General features: G+C 43.8%; 1 protein-coding gene across 4 annotated transcripts in view; it reads left to right on the top strand.

The window, feature by feature from the left end:
* The window catches only part of Pik3cb (phosphatidylinositol-4,5-bisphosphate 3-kinase catalytic subunit beta), a 101,834-nt gene that overhangs the window by 78,891 nt on the left and 9,308 nt on the right, over window positions 1-13,635 (top strand). For all 4 annotated transcript variants that reach the window (NM_029094.3, XM_030244688.1, XM_011242829.3 and 1 more), the window contains 4 exons: window positions 1,061-1,160; window positions 5,825-6,003; window positions 7,265-7,374; window positions 8,962-9,040. In NM_029094.3, the coding sequence (NP_083370.2) occupies window positions 1,061-1,160; window positions 5,825-6,003; window positions 7,265-7,374; window positions 8,962-9,040 (468 nt within the window). The remainder of the gene's footprint in view (window positions 1-1,060; window positions 1,161-5,824; window positions 6,004-7,264; window positions 7,375-8,961; window positions 9,041-13,635) is intronic.

Below are 13,635 nucleotides of genomic sequence, written 5' to 3'. Positions count from 1 at the left end.
CTCTTTCTTAAGAAATGTTTTTATTTTATGTACATTGGTGATTTGACTGTGTGTATGTCTGCTTGAGAATGTCAGATCCCCTGGGACAGGAGTTACAGACAGTTGTGAGCTGCCGTGTGGGTGCTGGGAATTGAACCCAGGTCCTCTGGAAGAGCAGTGCCAGCGCTTAGCCTCCCAGCCACCTCTCCTGCCCGTGTTTATGTGTGTGTTTGCTTTGTAGTGGCTGGGCTAGACCACAGAGCCGGCACGTGTGTGGTCATTTCAGCCTTCTTAACCTTTCCTCTCACACTTCTGTTCAAACTGCTTGTCAGGAAAAAAAACTTTCCTTTTTAACTAAGCTTTTAAAGAACTCATGGTCTGTGGTATTAATTTTAGCAGATTTTCCCTTACTAAAGTGGTTTTCTTGTTGATGCATATTTTTTATACTTTGTCTCCTCGTCCAATTCAGTACTATTTTAAACCCTCCAGAGAATGACAAAGTAAATATTTTTGTTGTTTTTTTTTTTAATACATACATGCCATTGTTTGAGAAAGAAAAGAAAACTGGGGCTGGCAAGATGCTTCAGTGAGCAGTGGGTCTGGCTGTGCAAACCTGCCAAGCTGAGTCCACATGAAGTGGAAGAGGAGACCCAGCTCTCCTCTCTTGTCCTCTGACCTCCATGTGCCCCCATGGCTAGTGCCCCACGCCCATTATACACTCAATGACAGTGGGAAAGGGGGACAGAAATGTGGTTAGGCTGACTGGCTCATTGGCGGCAGTCAGAGAGATTTTTTTTTTCCACCTGAGTCTCTCCAAATTCCTAAGTTACATTTCCTTTCCCTTTCAAAAGGCAGTTTAAAATGTGGGAATATTAGTTTTCTTTAAGAATTGACCACTAAGATCTCATAACTTCTGAGTCCTAACTGCGGTATGACCTCTTACTAGTAAGTGCTTGGGATGGCCAGCTCTCAGCTGGTTGGCATCAGAAGAGCATTCCATGGCAGAATAAGGAGGTCAGTGCTTGTTCTTCACGCTCTGAAGTGTTCGATTACAAACCTTTTCAGTGTTGCTTTTCTGCAGGTCAGAGGTGCACACTCCTGCTGTGTCCGTACAGTTTGGTGTCATCCTGGAAGCATACTGTCGAGGAAGCGTGGGGCACATGAAAGTGCTTTCCAAACAGGTAGGGACTTCTGTAATTCACTTTAGCACATGGTGATCAACCGAGTTTATCAAACGGAATGTCTCCAGTCACATATTTTATTGCCCTTTCGGTCACTTACCCTGATCAGTGCTTTGTGGGAATGGCCTGAGTCTCATGAAGCTCAGGATGGCCTTGAACTCACCATTTAGTCAGAGAGGTCCATGGTCAGGAGCTCCTCCTGCCCCAGCCTTCTGAGTGCTGGGATCCATAGCATATGGTGCTGTGTCTAATTTATGCTGTGCTCGGGGATGGACTCAAGGCTGTGTACTTGACATGCAAGCAGTCTACCGCTGAGCTATTTCCCAGCTGTTAGCTTTTAGGAAAATCTGTCAAGATAAGTTTCAGAAAGCTTAGAATTAAGGCATATCTCATATTTTCTATATTAATAGGATGACCTACATTTTAATAGTGTATTTCAAGATGGACATGAAGGAGGCAGACTTCTGCCTCCAGTGTTTCATAGCCTACATCACTCTTTTCATGGAATTGTGTGTTTTTAAAGCTTTACGACTCTTTAGTATAGTTTATGATGCATATAATTCATCTTTTAGACCGAGATATAGTGAGGTATAAACACATGATTTCTGTAGTTCAGAGTCCTTGTCACCTTTTCAAGCTATATCTTCATACCTAAAATTGTAATACATTCTTGCAGTCCAGAAGTATTGCTGATATTACCATTAAGTTATTAAATAATTACTCTCTGTCAAGAACTCATACTGCTTTAAGCATGCTGTCTAATTGTGCTCCTTATAATTGACCATTGTGTGTATAAACCATAGGCTGCCTTTGAACTCATGATCCCCCTCCCCCAGATTCTGAGAATGTAAGAGTCTGCTACCATTCCTTGCTCCCTTACTTAGCTAGAGAGCCTTCCATAAGCTTTTACGAAATGACTGTGGTATGTTTTGGAAAGGCCATGGGTGTGGTGAAAGCAGCTAATAGAGACTCACACCATGAAACAGCATCATTGATCCACACTGTGAACCAGTGCTCACGGTGGCCCCTCATCTGACCCATTGTCTTCTACTCCACCACCCTCTACACTGGGCTTCTCATTCCCACCCTCCCCTGTCTGCCTCTCCTCCCCAGCACAGCCTTTGAACATCTGAGAAGTGACCATGTTTTCCAGTCATATTAGTCTCTTTAAATCCCTAACAATAATTGTTCATGACACTGAAAATCCGGATTTTTCTACCCAGACTTAAAAGGTCCTAGTTGGTTGCTGTGTGTCCAACCTCATTGTGTATCTGTTGGTTGATGTGTGTCAGACCTCATTGTGTGTCTGTTGGCTCCCCTTGCTCATTTCTCAAGCACACTGCATATCCTCTTGGTTCTCTGGAAGTGTTTAATACTACTTTTCTAAGGAGGCATGCATACCACTCTTCCCTTCCCCATTTCCCTGCCCTGATCCCAGGTCCTCTTGTACCATCGGTGAGCATTCTACTGCTAAGTTCCAGCCCCAGCCCTTTTCTATGTGCAGATAGTCACAGATGCTAGAGTATGGTGTCAGGTCCTCTAGAGCTGGAGTTACAGGTGTTTGTGAGCTGACCAGTGTGTGTGCTAGGAACCAAACTCCAGTTTTCTGCAAACTCACTTGACCATTGAGCCATCTCTTCAGGCCCAGTCTCCAAATCACTCCATCCCTATTTCTAAAAAGGTCTATTTTGAGTGAGACAGGGTCTCACTGAGTTGCCTAGGCTGGCCTGGAACTTTTCAGCCTTCTGGGTAAAAGTAACTTCCACCAGGACCAGTCATGACTGTTTTCTTGACTGATGAATAATAAGAGAAAGACTCCGTACCCTTTCCATGGTGGGGTGGGGACGCAGGGGTGAACGTCAGAGGGGGACTTGATGGAATGCTCAGTTCTGGAAATGGAACTCAGGTCTCCAGGCTTGGCCACGAGTCCTGTACTTACTGACCTACTCAGCCAGCCCACTGTGGTACCACTATAAAGGCTATCATTATAAAGGTGTAAAATGACAATTGTTGAAGTGACTCATGGCCACTTAGGATACTATTCAGAAAAGGAAGACCAGGACAATTAGCAGTGACGTAGCAGTTCCCAACTGTACAAACATGGCAGACATTCTAGTTTGACATAGTTTAGAAAGGTCTGGTTTGCATAGTCCAGTGTTCATCTGGTTCTCTTGTTGCCAGTATTTGTACAGCTCCTGAAGCTGTTAACAAATGGAGTGCCTGTGGTTTTGACAGATGGATAACTTGGCAAGCACTGGCCGTCTTGTTTTTATCATAAGCTACATAGAACCATCTTAGTTTTTTATATGAGCGAGGTCTCAGCCAGTCTTTGGAAACTATATGCCAGAATCTACATCCATACATAGTCTGAATGGTTTTCTTGCACAAAAGCCAAATTTTAAAATGAAAACATGATACAAAATAAATTCCCTGAAAGTGGGATTACAAACCAATGTATATGTGTACCTCATATATTTGGCATTTTTCTTTATATGTGTTTGTCATTATTTGTTGTTTCTAGTTTTAATGACATATAAAGTTCCTCCTGGTTTATGGTTATTATATTCTCATTAGTTTTATATAATATAATATGATTGGACTCCCAGTTATTAGGTGATAACAAGAACTCCTGTGGAGAGAGTAAGGTGGTGTCTTTGTAATTGCCCTGCCTGGCCAGGAACTTGTTATGTAAACCAAATTGTTGTCAAACTTGTAGCTATTCTCCTGCCCCTGCTTCCTGAGCCCTGGGATAGAGGGTGTTCATTACAGCTGCCTAATGCAGTTTTTTGTTTCCTTGCCTGACTGATTGAGTGAGACAGGGTCTCGCTGTATCCCTGGCTAACCTGAAACTCACTATGTAGACCAGGCTGGCCTTGAACTCACAGAGGTCTCCCTGCCTCTGACCACACTCGTCCTTCTCCCTCTACCCACCATATATACAGTAATTAAAAGCATGCATTACCATGCTTGACTAAAGTGGCTTTTACAAATAATGGTTTTGATCTAGCCATTGCTATGCTACAAGTACAAAGGTGTTTGTTTTGGCTTGTTTGTTTGTTTGAAAGCCAGAGTTTTCCCAGATCTGAGAGATGCCTTAGTAGTTACAAGAACTTGTCCTTGTAGCAAACCCAGGTTCAATTCCCAGCATCCATGTCAGGTGGCTCACCTGTAATTCCAGTTCCAGGGGATCTGGCACCCTCTTCTAGACTCAGTGGGCACCTTCATGCACATGGTATACACCCATATACTCAGGCATAGGCACATAGACACACTTAAAAATAAGACAAGTCTTTAATTTTTTTAAAGATTTATTTCTTTATTTTATATGAGTGCACTGTTGCTGGTGTGTCTGACACACCAGAAGGGGGCGTTGGATCCCTTTACAGATGTTTGTGAGCCACCATGTGGTCTCTGGGAATTGAACTCAGGACTACTAGAAGGGCAGTCAGTTTTCTTAATTGCTGAGCCATCTCTCCAGCCCAAGACAAATCTTAAAAAAAAAAAAAAGTGGAAAAAAATGTTGAGACAGCATTTCTCTATGTAGCTCTGGCTGTCATGGAACTCACTTTGTTGACCAGGCTGGCCTCAAACACAGAGATCTGCCCATATCTGCCTCCCTCCCAACCCCCAAGTACTGGGATTAAAGGTATGCACCACTGTACCCAGCTTCAAAGAATCGATTTTATCTTGGACAAATACCTTGAATTATAATCTCTTCTTGTTGTCTTGGCAGTAGAAAGAAAGCAGGTGATTTTAGACAGGGGATGACAGGGCCCTCCAGGTACATTAACACATAGCTGTATAGTTCCTAGGGAGGCTGAGCAGCCTGGGCTACATGAAAGGCTATGTCTAAGACATAGAGAAAAGCACATACAAGTAGGCACTAAGGGTTCAGTACTTTAACACTGTTTCAGGAATGGTGGGTGGATTCTGCACAGACCCCCTGTCCTGTGCTGGGGGCTAAATTGAGCGGTTCAGATTGAGGTGCTCCGGATCCTGTTACTCCATGAAGTATAGTGCCGAGTGCAGGTTCATTCCTATCCGAAAATGCCCATGGTTTATTTATGCCTGCTGACTCTTCCCAAGTTTACAACACGTCTTTTAATAAAGGGTTTAAAAGTGATACCTTGACTAATAAATAATAATAACTCACTGTTTGTAAAAAACAAATGAACAAAAAAACCCTTTTTTTAAATAAACATTTTCAGATCTTTTTCTTTTAAAGATTTATTTATTTATTTTATGTATGTGAGTACACTGTAGCTGTACAGATGGTTGTGAGCCTTCATGTGGTTGTTGGGATTTGAATTTTTAGGACCTCTCCCTGCTGGCTCCGGCCCAAAGATTTATTTATTATTATACATAAGTACACTGTAGCTGACTTCAGACACACCAGAAAAGGACATCAGCTCTCATTAGAAGTGGTTGTGAGCCACCATGTGGTTTCTGGGATTTGAACTCAGGACCTTCAGAAGAGCAGTCAGTGCTCTTACCCACTAAGCCATCTCTCCAGCCCTTGTAAAACCCTTCTTATACTCAGGGTTTTTACTTTAGCCTGATTGTGTATGTGTTTTTTAGAGCTACTGGTGAATGTGACTGCATTCATGATATCATGATATTTTTAACCATAAGTGAATTTGGGGGTGGGGAACCTTATTTTCCAGGTGGAAGCACTCAATAAGTTAAAAACTTTAAATAGCTTAATCAAACTGAATGCGGTGAAGCTGAGCAGAGCTAAGGGAAAGGAGGCCATGCACACGTGCCTGAAACAGAGTGCTTACCGGGAGGCGCTCTCTGACCTGCAGTCGCCGCTGAACCCCTGCGTCATCCTCTCAGAGCTCTAGTAAGTGACTGTCTCTGCTCCGTGGGAACAGCAGTGCAGAAGAGGCTCCTGACTCAGTGTGCTAGGGGGCGGGTGGGGCTGGCTGTTAGCCCAAGGAAGTCAAAGGAACTACGGAAGGAAAGCCCGAGTCTTCAGAAACTGTTTATATTCACTAAGCTGTATAACTATTAGCTAGATTTCTCTGTGGGACTAGTAATACTGCAAATTAATTTCTTTCAATGTATATAACTTAAGAACATATATACGTTAGTTTTAAAAAGATGTAATTCGTTTTAATTGGGTGGCGAGTATGAGTACATGACTGCAGGAGTTCACAGTGGCCGGAGGCATCAGATCCCCGGAGTTTGGGTTGCAGGCTATTGTAAGCTGATGACTTGGGTGCTGGGAACTAAACTTGGGTCCTCTAAGAGCTATATAATATAACCACTGAGCCATCTCTCCAGTTCAAGTTAGTTTTGATACAGGGTCTTATGAAGCCCAGGCTAGCCTTAGACTCTCTATGTAGCCCAGGCTGGTTTTGAACATATAATCCTCCTGCCTGCTTAATGCAAGTAACACAGGCATGTACCACTATTCCTGACTATAATATCAGTCTCTAAGAACTGGAAATCCTGGATGAGCAAAACATTGGAAACCATAACACGTTATTTACTGACTTCCCACTTTAAAATGAAATTTAAGTGCACCACTAAACTGTTTCTCACTTTTCATACAGAAATAGAAAATTATAATTTGTGTTAATATAGTATTCAGAATTTATCCTGCATTATGAACTCAAGGATCTGGGCTAGAGATGTGGCTCAGCATTTAAGAGCACTTTGTGTCCCAGCATTTACCTCCGGTGGCTCACAATAGCATCGACCCCAGCTCCAGGGGACCTGATGGCCTCTTCTGTCCTCTGTAGTTCTCACGTACACATACACACATAAATTAAAAGTGTCCTTAAAAAGAGCCAGTTGTAGTCCTGATTTTAATACAGCAGTATATTCTAATCTTTTACCCACTACTAAATATTGTAACATTAAGGAAGTCTGAAATCCAAGGAGGGATGACAAGCGCAGCCAGAGGAAGGTCAGATCCTAGGCTTGGCTTCATCCTTCTGAGCATGACTATATATCAGCCAGAGCTGCCCTTGGGCTCCTTCTTACACAGAAGTTTGCTGGCTTTCACCTGAGGAGCTTGCAAGCCTGGTGCCTCAGGGCACTTGTGTAGCCGTGCGCACTGTTGTGTGAAGTGGCTGATTCCCCCTTGCTGATTTCAGTGTTGAAAAGTGCAAATACATGGACTCCAAGATGAAGCCCCTGTGGCTGGTCTACAGCAGCAGAGCCTTTGGAGAGGACTCGGTTGGAGTGATCTTTAAAAATGGTGACGGTAAGTCCCCAGTATGTCTCAGCATGTTGGAAAATGTGTGTGACAGTGTGATAGCAGGCAAGACGCTGCCGGTGCTCACGGGGTCAGCTCTCAGCACACTCCGGGAGCCACTCCTTCCTGGCATTGCTTGTACAGTTTATTTACTGACCTGATAAGCCTTCCCACTTTGCTCTGTAAAATACAAATGGTAAATCTTTTGACACCAAGTCTGTAAAAAGCAAGGATATCTCAATGTGTGTTCATGTGTTCTGTTCAGTGCCAGTAGCTTCGATAGCCTTGACAGAGCTTTAGGCTTTAACTGAGCTGATGACCCAGACTTGATAAAGAAGCAACAGCCAAAGGCAGTCCTAGCTTGTAAGCTCTACGGCCACAAGCAAGCCCTAACTGATGGGCTTTAGGTTCTTCATCTCATACCAGGGTCCCTAAAGGACTCTGTGATAAAATAGCTTGTTATTAACGCTGACACCATTGCATACACTAGCAAGATTTTGCTGAAAGGACCCAGATGTAGCTGTCTCTTGTGAGGCTATGCCGGTGCCTAGCAAACACAGAAGTGGATGCTCACAGTCAGCTAATGGATGGATCACAGGGCTCCCAATGGGGGAGCTAGAGAAAGCACCCAAGGAGCTAAAGGGATCTGCAACCCTATATGTGGAACAACATTATGAACTAACCAGTACCCCGGAGCTCTTGACTCTAGCTGCATATGTATCAAAAGATGGCCTAGTAGGCCATCACTGGAAAGAGAGGCCCATTGGACTTGCAAACTTTATATGCCCCAGTACAGGGGAACGCCAGGGCCAAAAAGGGGGAGTGGGTGGGTAGGGGAGTGGGGGGGGTGGATATGGAGGACTTTTGGGATAGCATTGGAAATGTAAATGAGGAAAATACCTAATTAAAAAAAATAGCTTGTTATTACTTTGACATGGTTTTATCTGAAAGTACTTTTTGAGGAGGTTGGAAGAAAAGAGAGGTGTTTTTATATAGCCCAGGTTGTCCTTGAACTCACTATGTAGCCAACAATGGCCTTGCACTCTGCTGACCCAACCTTTTGTACTTCCCAAGTACTGGGGTTACAAGTGTGGCCATCATGTAGGCTAAAAGTATTCTTTAACTTTTATTATTCGTTATTATTTTGGCTCAAGATCTCATGATCTAGCCAGGGCTGGCTTCAAAATTGTTGACTTCATGCTTCTGACTCCTGAGTGCTGAGACTGGAAGCTCTCATAAAGAGGATCATAAATAGATTCGACCCTTACAGTTTTCTGGGCTCCTAATGCACTAACCCATATGATTCATAAAAGCTTTCTGTATGGTATTAAAGGCAGGAAAAGTTAACAATGTGGTATGTGTAGTAGAAATTTGGTAGCTCATACATGGGAAATGGTTGAAATTTGACTTTCTGAAACTGTACAGGGACATGCCAATCGCTGAGCCTGTTTGATACAGTGACCATGGCAAGATTAGAACTGGAGGGGAACTACAATGCTTGGTAATGACTGAATCTGACTGAATGCCTGGGACTGAGTTAGCGGGCGAGGGGCGTGAGAGTGCACGTGTGTGTAACGTAGCGGGTGTTTCCCTTAGATTTGCGGCAGGACATGCTGACGCTGCAGATGTTGCGCCTGATGGATCTGCTTTGGAAAGAAGCTGGCTTGGACCTGCGGTGAGCATTCCAGAGCATTTGCTTATTCCACACTGTTTTCCCTGTTTAGCCCTTCCTTCTGCTATTTTAATTATTGTTCATAGTAATAGTTAAGTGAGCTCCTCACCATGTGCTTCTAGTCACTGCCCTATTGAACCTCATCAGACTTAAAACTGTATGTGCTGAGGTTCCTGGGAACGGGTAGGTTTGGACCAACATCCAGAACCGCACGCCAGGGTAGTTTCAAGCTTGGGAGGGTTGGTTTGAGACACGGTCCATTATGGAGCTCAGGGTGATATTGAACTTACTCTCCAGGGAGAGATGACCTTGAATTCATCATCCTCCTGCCTCAGTGCCCCAAGTGCTGGGATTCAAGTCATGTGTCTTCACACTCTGATGAACTCTTTTGTACAAAGATTTGAAACCATTGCTGTGTATTGACTGACAGGCACTTTGTGGGCTTCACGCGGATCATCCCCTGCAAACCTCACGGCTCCAAGTGAGAAGAGCTGGGACAGTAGTGACGTTAAAGCAGAGTTACAAAAATATCAAATAGTGCCCGACTCAAATCCAGGATTGTCAAGATTCTTAAGTCAATATATTCTGTATTTTACTGTCCTATTAAAGTGGCATGCAAATTCATGTCCAGTAACCTTTGTTTGCCAAAGTATGTCAGTTCTCAAAATGCCTTTATGGTTTCTTCTTTTTAACATTTGTGTGTGTACATGCACGTATGCATATTCATATCCCATGGGGGCACATGTGGAGGTCAGAAGACCTTTTAAGGGTTGGCTTCCTCCTCCTGTGGATCTGGGGAGCAAGAGTCAGATTGTGGGGCTTAGCAGCAAGCATTACATCCACTGGATTATCTATCTCACTTGCTACCTTGTTTATGTTTTAAAGGAAGAGTATTTGTTTTTAGATCCTTCTAGAATATACTTTTTCCAGTTTTCCTTAAGTTAGAGCAATCAAATGTGATTTTTCCCCCTTTCATAAAATTGTAAATGTGATTGCAATAAGAGAGATCTGAATTTGTTCCCTTTTGTTGAAAATAGATTTTTTTTTCCCTCAAATAACATATCTAGATTACAGTTTCTCCCCTTTCTGTGCCTCCTAGTTCCTCCCACCTCCCCCCTCCTTCCAGAATTACCCTTTTTTGTGTCTCATTAGAAAACAAACAGGCTTCTAAGGGATAATAGTAAGATAGAATATAAGAAGATATAATAAAAACTAACATACCAGAATTGGGCAAAACAGACAAACAGAAGGAAAAGACCCCCCTCACCCCAAGAGAAGCCCCAAGAAACAGTGACCCCTCCTGTGCTCACACTCAGGAGTCCCGTGAAAACACGAAGCTGGAACCCAGTATGTACTCAGAGGACATGTGGGGTAAAGGAAGGGGGAAAACATAATAAGATTAAAAATTTTATAAAAATTAAATATAAAAGCCCTGACACTTTAAGACAAATACGCTATTGCGGTCATTTCCTGTCAGCCATCTACTGCTGGGCCTGCAGCCACGCTTAAGGGTAGTTCGTTTCCCTAGCGAGACTTCCTTGGAACAAACTAAATTTTCATGTTCAAGTTTACCAATTGGAGACAGCTCTGGGTTAAATAGGATGGGACATGTATCCACTTCTTTCAGCTCCAGGACCCTGCTCCAAACCTAAAAAGAACCCAGCAGTCACCATATGTCATATATTGTTCTTTTAACTTACACATTTCTTATTAACTACTTTAAAACACAATTAGCTTTTTTTTCTTTCTTCTTTTCTTCCTTCCTTCTTTCTCTTTTCCTTAATTACTCATAAGGAATACACCAATCTTTTGTTGTTGTTGTTGTGACCAAATTCCTACCAAGAAGCAACTCAGGGGCCAGTGAGATCTCTCAGTGGGTAAACCTGCTTGCAGCACAAGCCCAGTGTCTGAATTCAGTCCCCAGTTGTCCTGACGGAAGGAGAGCCACTGTACGACAGACACAGGGTGCAGTGCTTGACTGGCAACTGCAGGTTTGTCCAGACCATGGGCCTTCCTGGGTTACAGAGCCTGAGCTGCAGACTGGCTTCTTAGTCTCATCAGCCTAACTGAAAACTCCAACCCAGATTTTCTCTCCATTCTGGTTCTGTTCATTCTACCCAAAGTTGGCTTGCATTTAGCACCATGAACTTCATTGTAACCTCAGAAAAACAGAGGCAGCCATGTGTGGGAGTGCTGGGTGTGTGCTCGGTTCCTGTGCAATAGGAAACACCCGAGTGTCCAGTGGGATGTTGCTGGCACTTTGAACTCTGACCTCCTCTCTCCTCACCACCCTCCGTGACTGTCTCTATAAATACCTACTCCACCATGCCCGCTGTGTTTGTTTTTCTTGTGGGCAGCATGCACTCTTCTGTGTCAAGTACTTGGTACCTCCTATATGTTACTATTTTAGTACTGTAACAGTGCCCTGCTCCTAGTAACAGACCTGTGTATGCTCATCTAAATTCTCTCCGTGTCGTGTTACTCTTGTGTCTCTCCTGTCAGGAGTAGAACATTTATAAGGCATAAATATGTTGAGATGCCTTGTTTTTGCGTCACAGTTAGCACTCAGTTTTTCCTGCCAACTGAAAAGTTGTTAGCCTCAAATCTGTCTGACATTTGGTAGACTTGACAGTCACCTGTGCCCCTTGTCCCAGAGCTACATGCCAAAAAGGGGGCAGGGGGTGTAGTTGTCTTCATTCACATGTATATCTGAGTTTTTTTGATGGAAGGTTTTTTTAGGCAGGCAAGAGGGAGCAGGAACTCTCTACTATGCAGTCCTGGCTGTCCTGGAGACCAGACTGGTCTCAAGCTCACCGAGACCCACTTGCCTCCCCCGCCCGCCCCCACCCCAAGTAGTCCTGGCTCTACTGATGGGATTTTTTCACTTCTCGGAGACCATGCAAAGGTTTAATGTAAGATGTTAATGATATTGGTACTGGCAGGGAAGCATGTGAGAGTAATTCAAACGCCAGGTAAAGGAGGGTTTGCAGTGTGACCCCTCACAGTGGGTAGAGGTGCTCCGCAGACTTGGATCTGTGTGGTACCTTCCTCCATCCCTCTAGCATGGTGTGTCTCGTTCTAGAATCTCCCATGAAGGTTAGAGATTGTCTTAGGTCAGAGAGTGTGAGGGTAATGTTGAAAGTGCTGGCTTGTCCTTTATAAAGACTGGATATAGGCCCTGAGGTGATGGTGGGGGTGGGGGGTGGGGTGGGGTGGGGTGGGGTGGGTCTAAGCTTGTCCCCAGCATGACTTCTGTCAAACCATCTTTCAGATGAGGATGTTTTTTCCTTCCCATTGTGCAAGCCCATCTTTAAGTCACTGATTGCTTTCATCATTGCTTGCTTTTGAAGAGGAAGTTGTTGGAGTTTTGCCCAGTTTGGGCTCTGACTGGGCTCCAAGGGGATGCAGGATGCAAGAAAGCTCACTGTAACCCAGCAGCCCTGTTTGCTTTGCATGGCTTGTGTCACAATAGGCTGAAAGGCACTAGCAAAAAACTTACTATTCCTTAGTTTCTTCTTAAAAGAAGAAAAGAAAGTAATATGGGTCTAAAATAATTGATTAGTATTTTTGGTCTGCCAGAATGTCATCTGACGGTGGTTTTTGCATGTAAAAGAGTATATAATAATTGAATTCTTTTTTAGAAGTAATTTTAGAAGCTAATCCAGCTCTTTTATTGGATTGTGATACACACTAATGGACTCATCTTCCCCCACCCCACCCCCACACACCCCAATTTCTCTCTCTCTCTGACCCTCACATGAACTGCAGGACCCCACACCAGCTTTCCAGTATGTCACATCTTTTTCTAACCTTGCTCATGTGTTCTTTCTGGCCCTATCCCAGAGCCCTCCTGTCCTCCCCCCTCAAAAGGTCTTTAGTGAATTGTAGGCCTTTTCTAAGTTGCTCAGGTTGGCCTTGATCTTACTGTGTAGACCAGACAAGCCTTCAGCTCTCTGGGAAGAGGGGTACAGACGGGGCACACACAAGAGGCCAGAGGAAGAAGCCAGGTATCTACCCTTCTCTCTCTACCTTATTCCTTTAAAAGAGAGTATCTTAGTGAACCTGGAGTTTGGTTGTTGGCCAGCAATCCCCATCAATTCCCCCTTCCTTGTCTCCTCAGCACAGCTGGCTTTTTATGTAGATTTTGGGAGATTTGAACTGAGGTCCTTACACTTACACAGCAAACATTTTTACCCACTGAGCCATCTCTTTATCTTAGAGATCTTTTTAAATTTTTAAAAGACTTTTAAATTTTGAATCATGACTATTTGTGTAGTTTGTGCATGTGAGTGCACTGCCCTCAAGAGACAAAAAGAGGGCATCAGATCCCCCCTGGAGCTGGAGTTAGAGGTTGTACGCTGTCTGATGTGCGTGCTAGGAACTGAACTTCTTCCATCCTCTGTAAGAGCAACAGTCCTGAGCCCTCCCCCTGCCAGGGCTTTCCTCAGTGACCGCACTCACATTGTGCCTCGTGCTTCATAAGCTTAGTGAGAGCAAGACTGCTTATTTCTGAATCATAACTGATATCAGATAGAAAGTGTGCCACATAGCTGCACCCAACCGTTTCCTGAACCCATGCGTTATGTCTGTTGGTTGTT

Source organism: Mus musculus, chromosome 9 (assembly GCF_000001635.26).
Source record: "Mus musculus strain C57BL/6J chromosome 9, GRCm38.p6 C57BL/6J".
NCBI classification, from domain to species: domain Eukaryota; kingdom Metazoa; phylum Chordata; class Mammalia; order Rodentia; family Muridae; genus Mus; species Mus musculus.
Note: the sequence above shows the minus strand (reverse complement) of the source record. Positions and strands in the feature narration are given on the sequence as shown.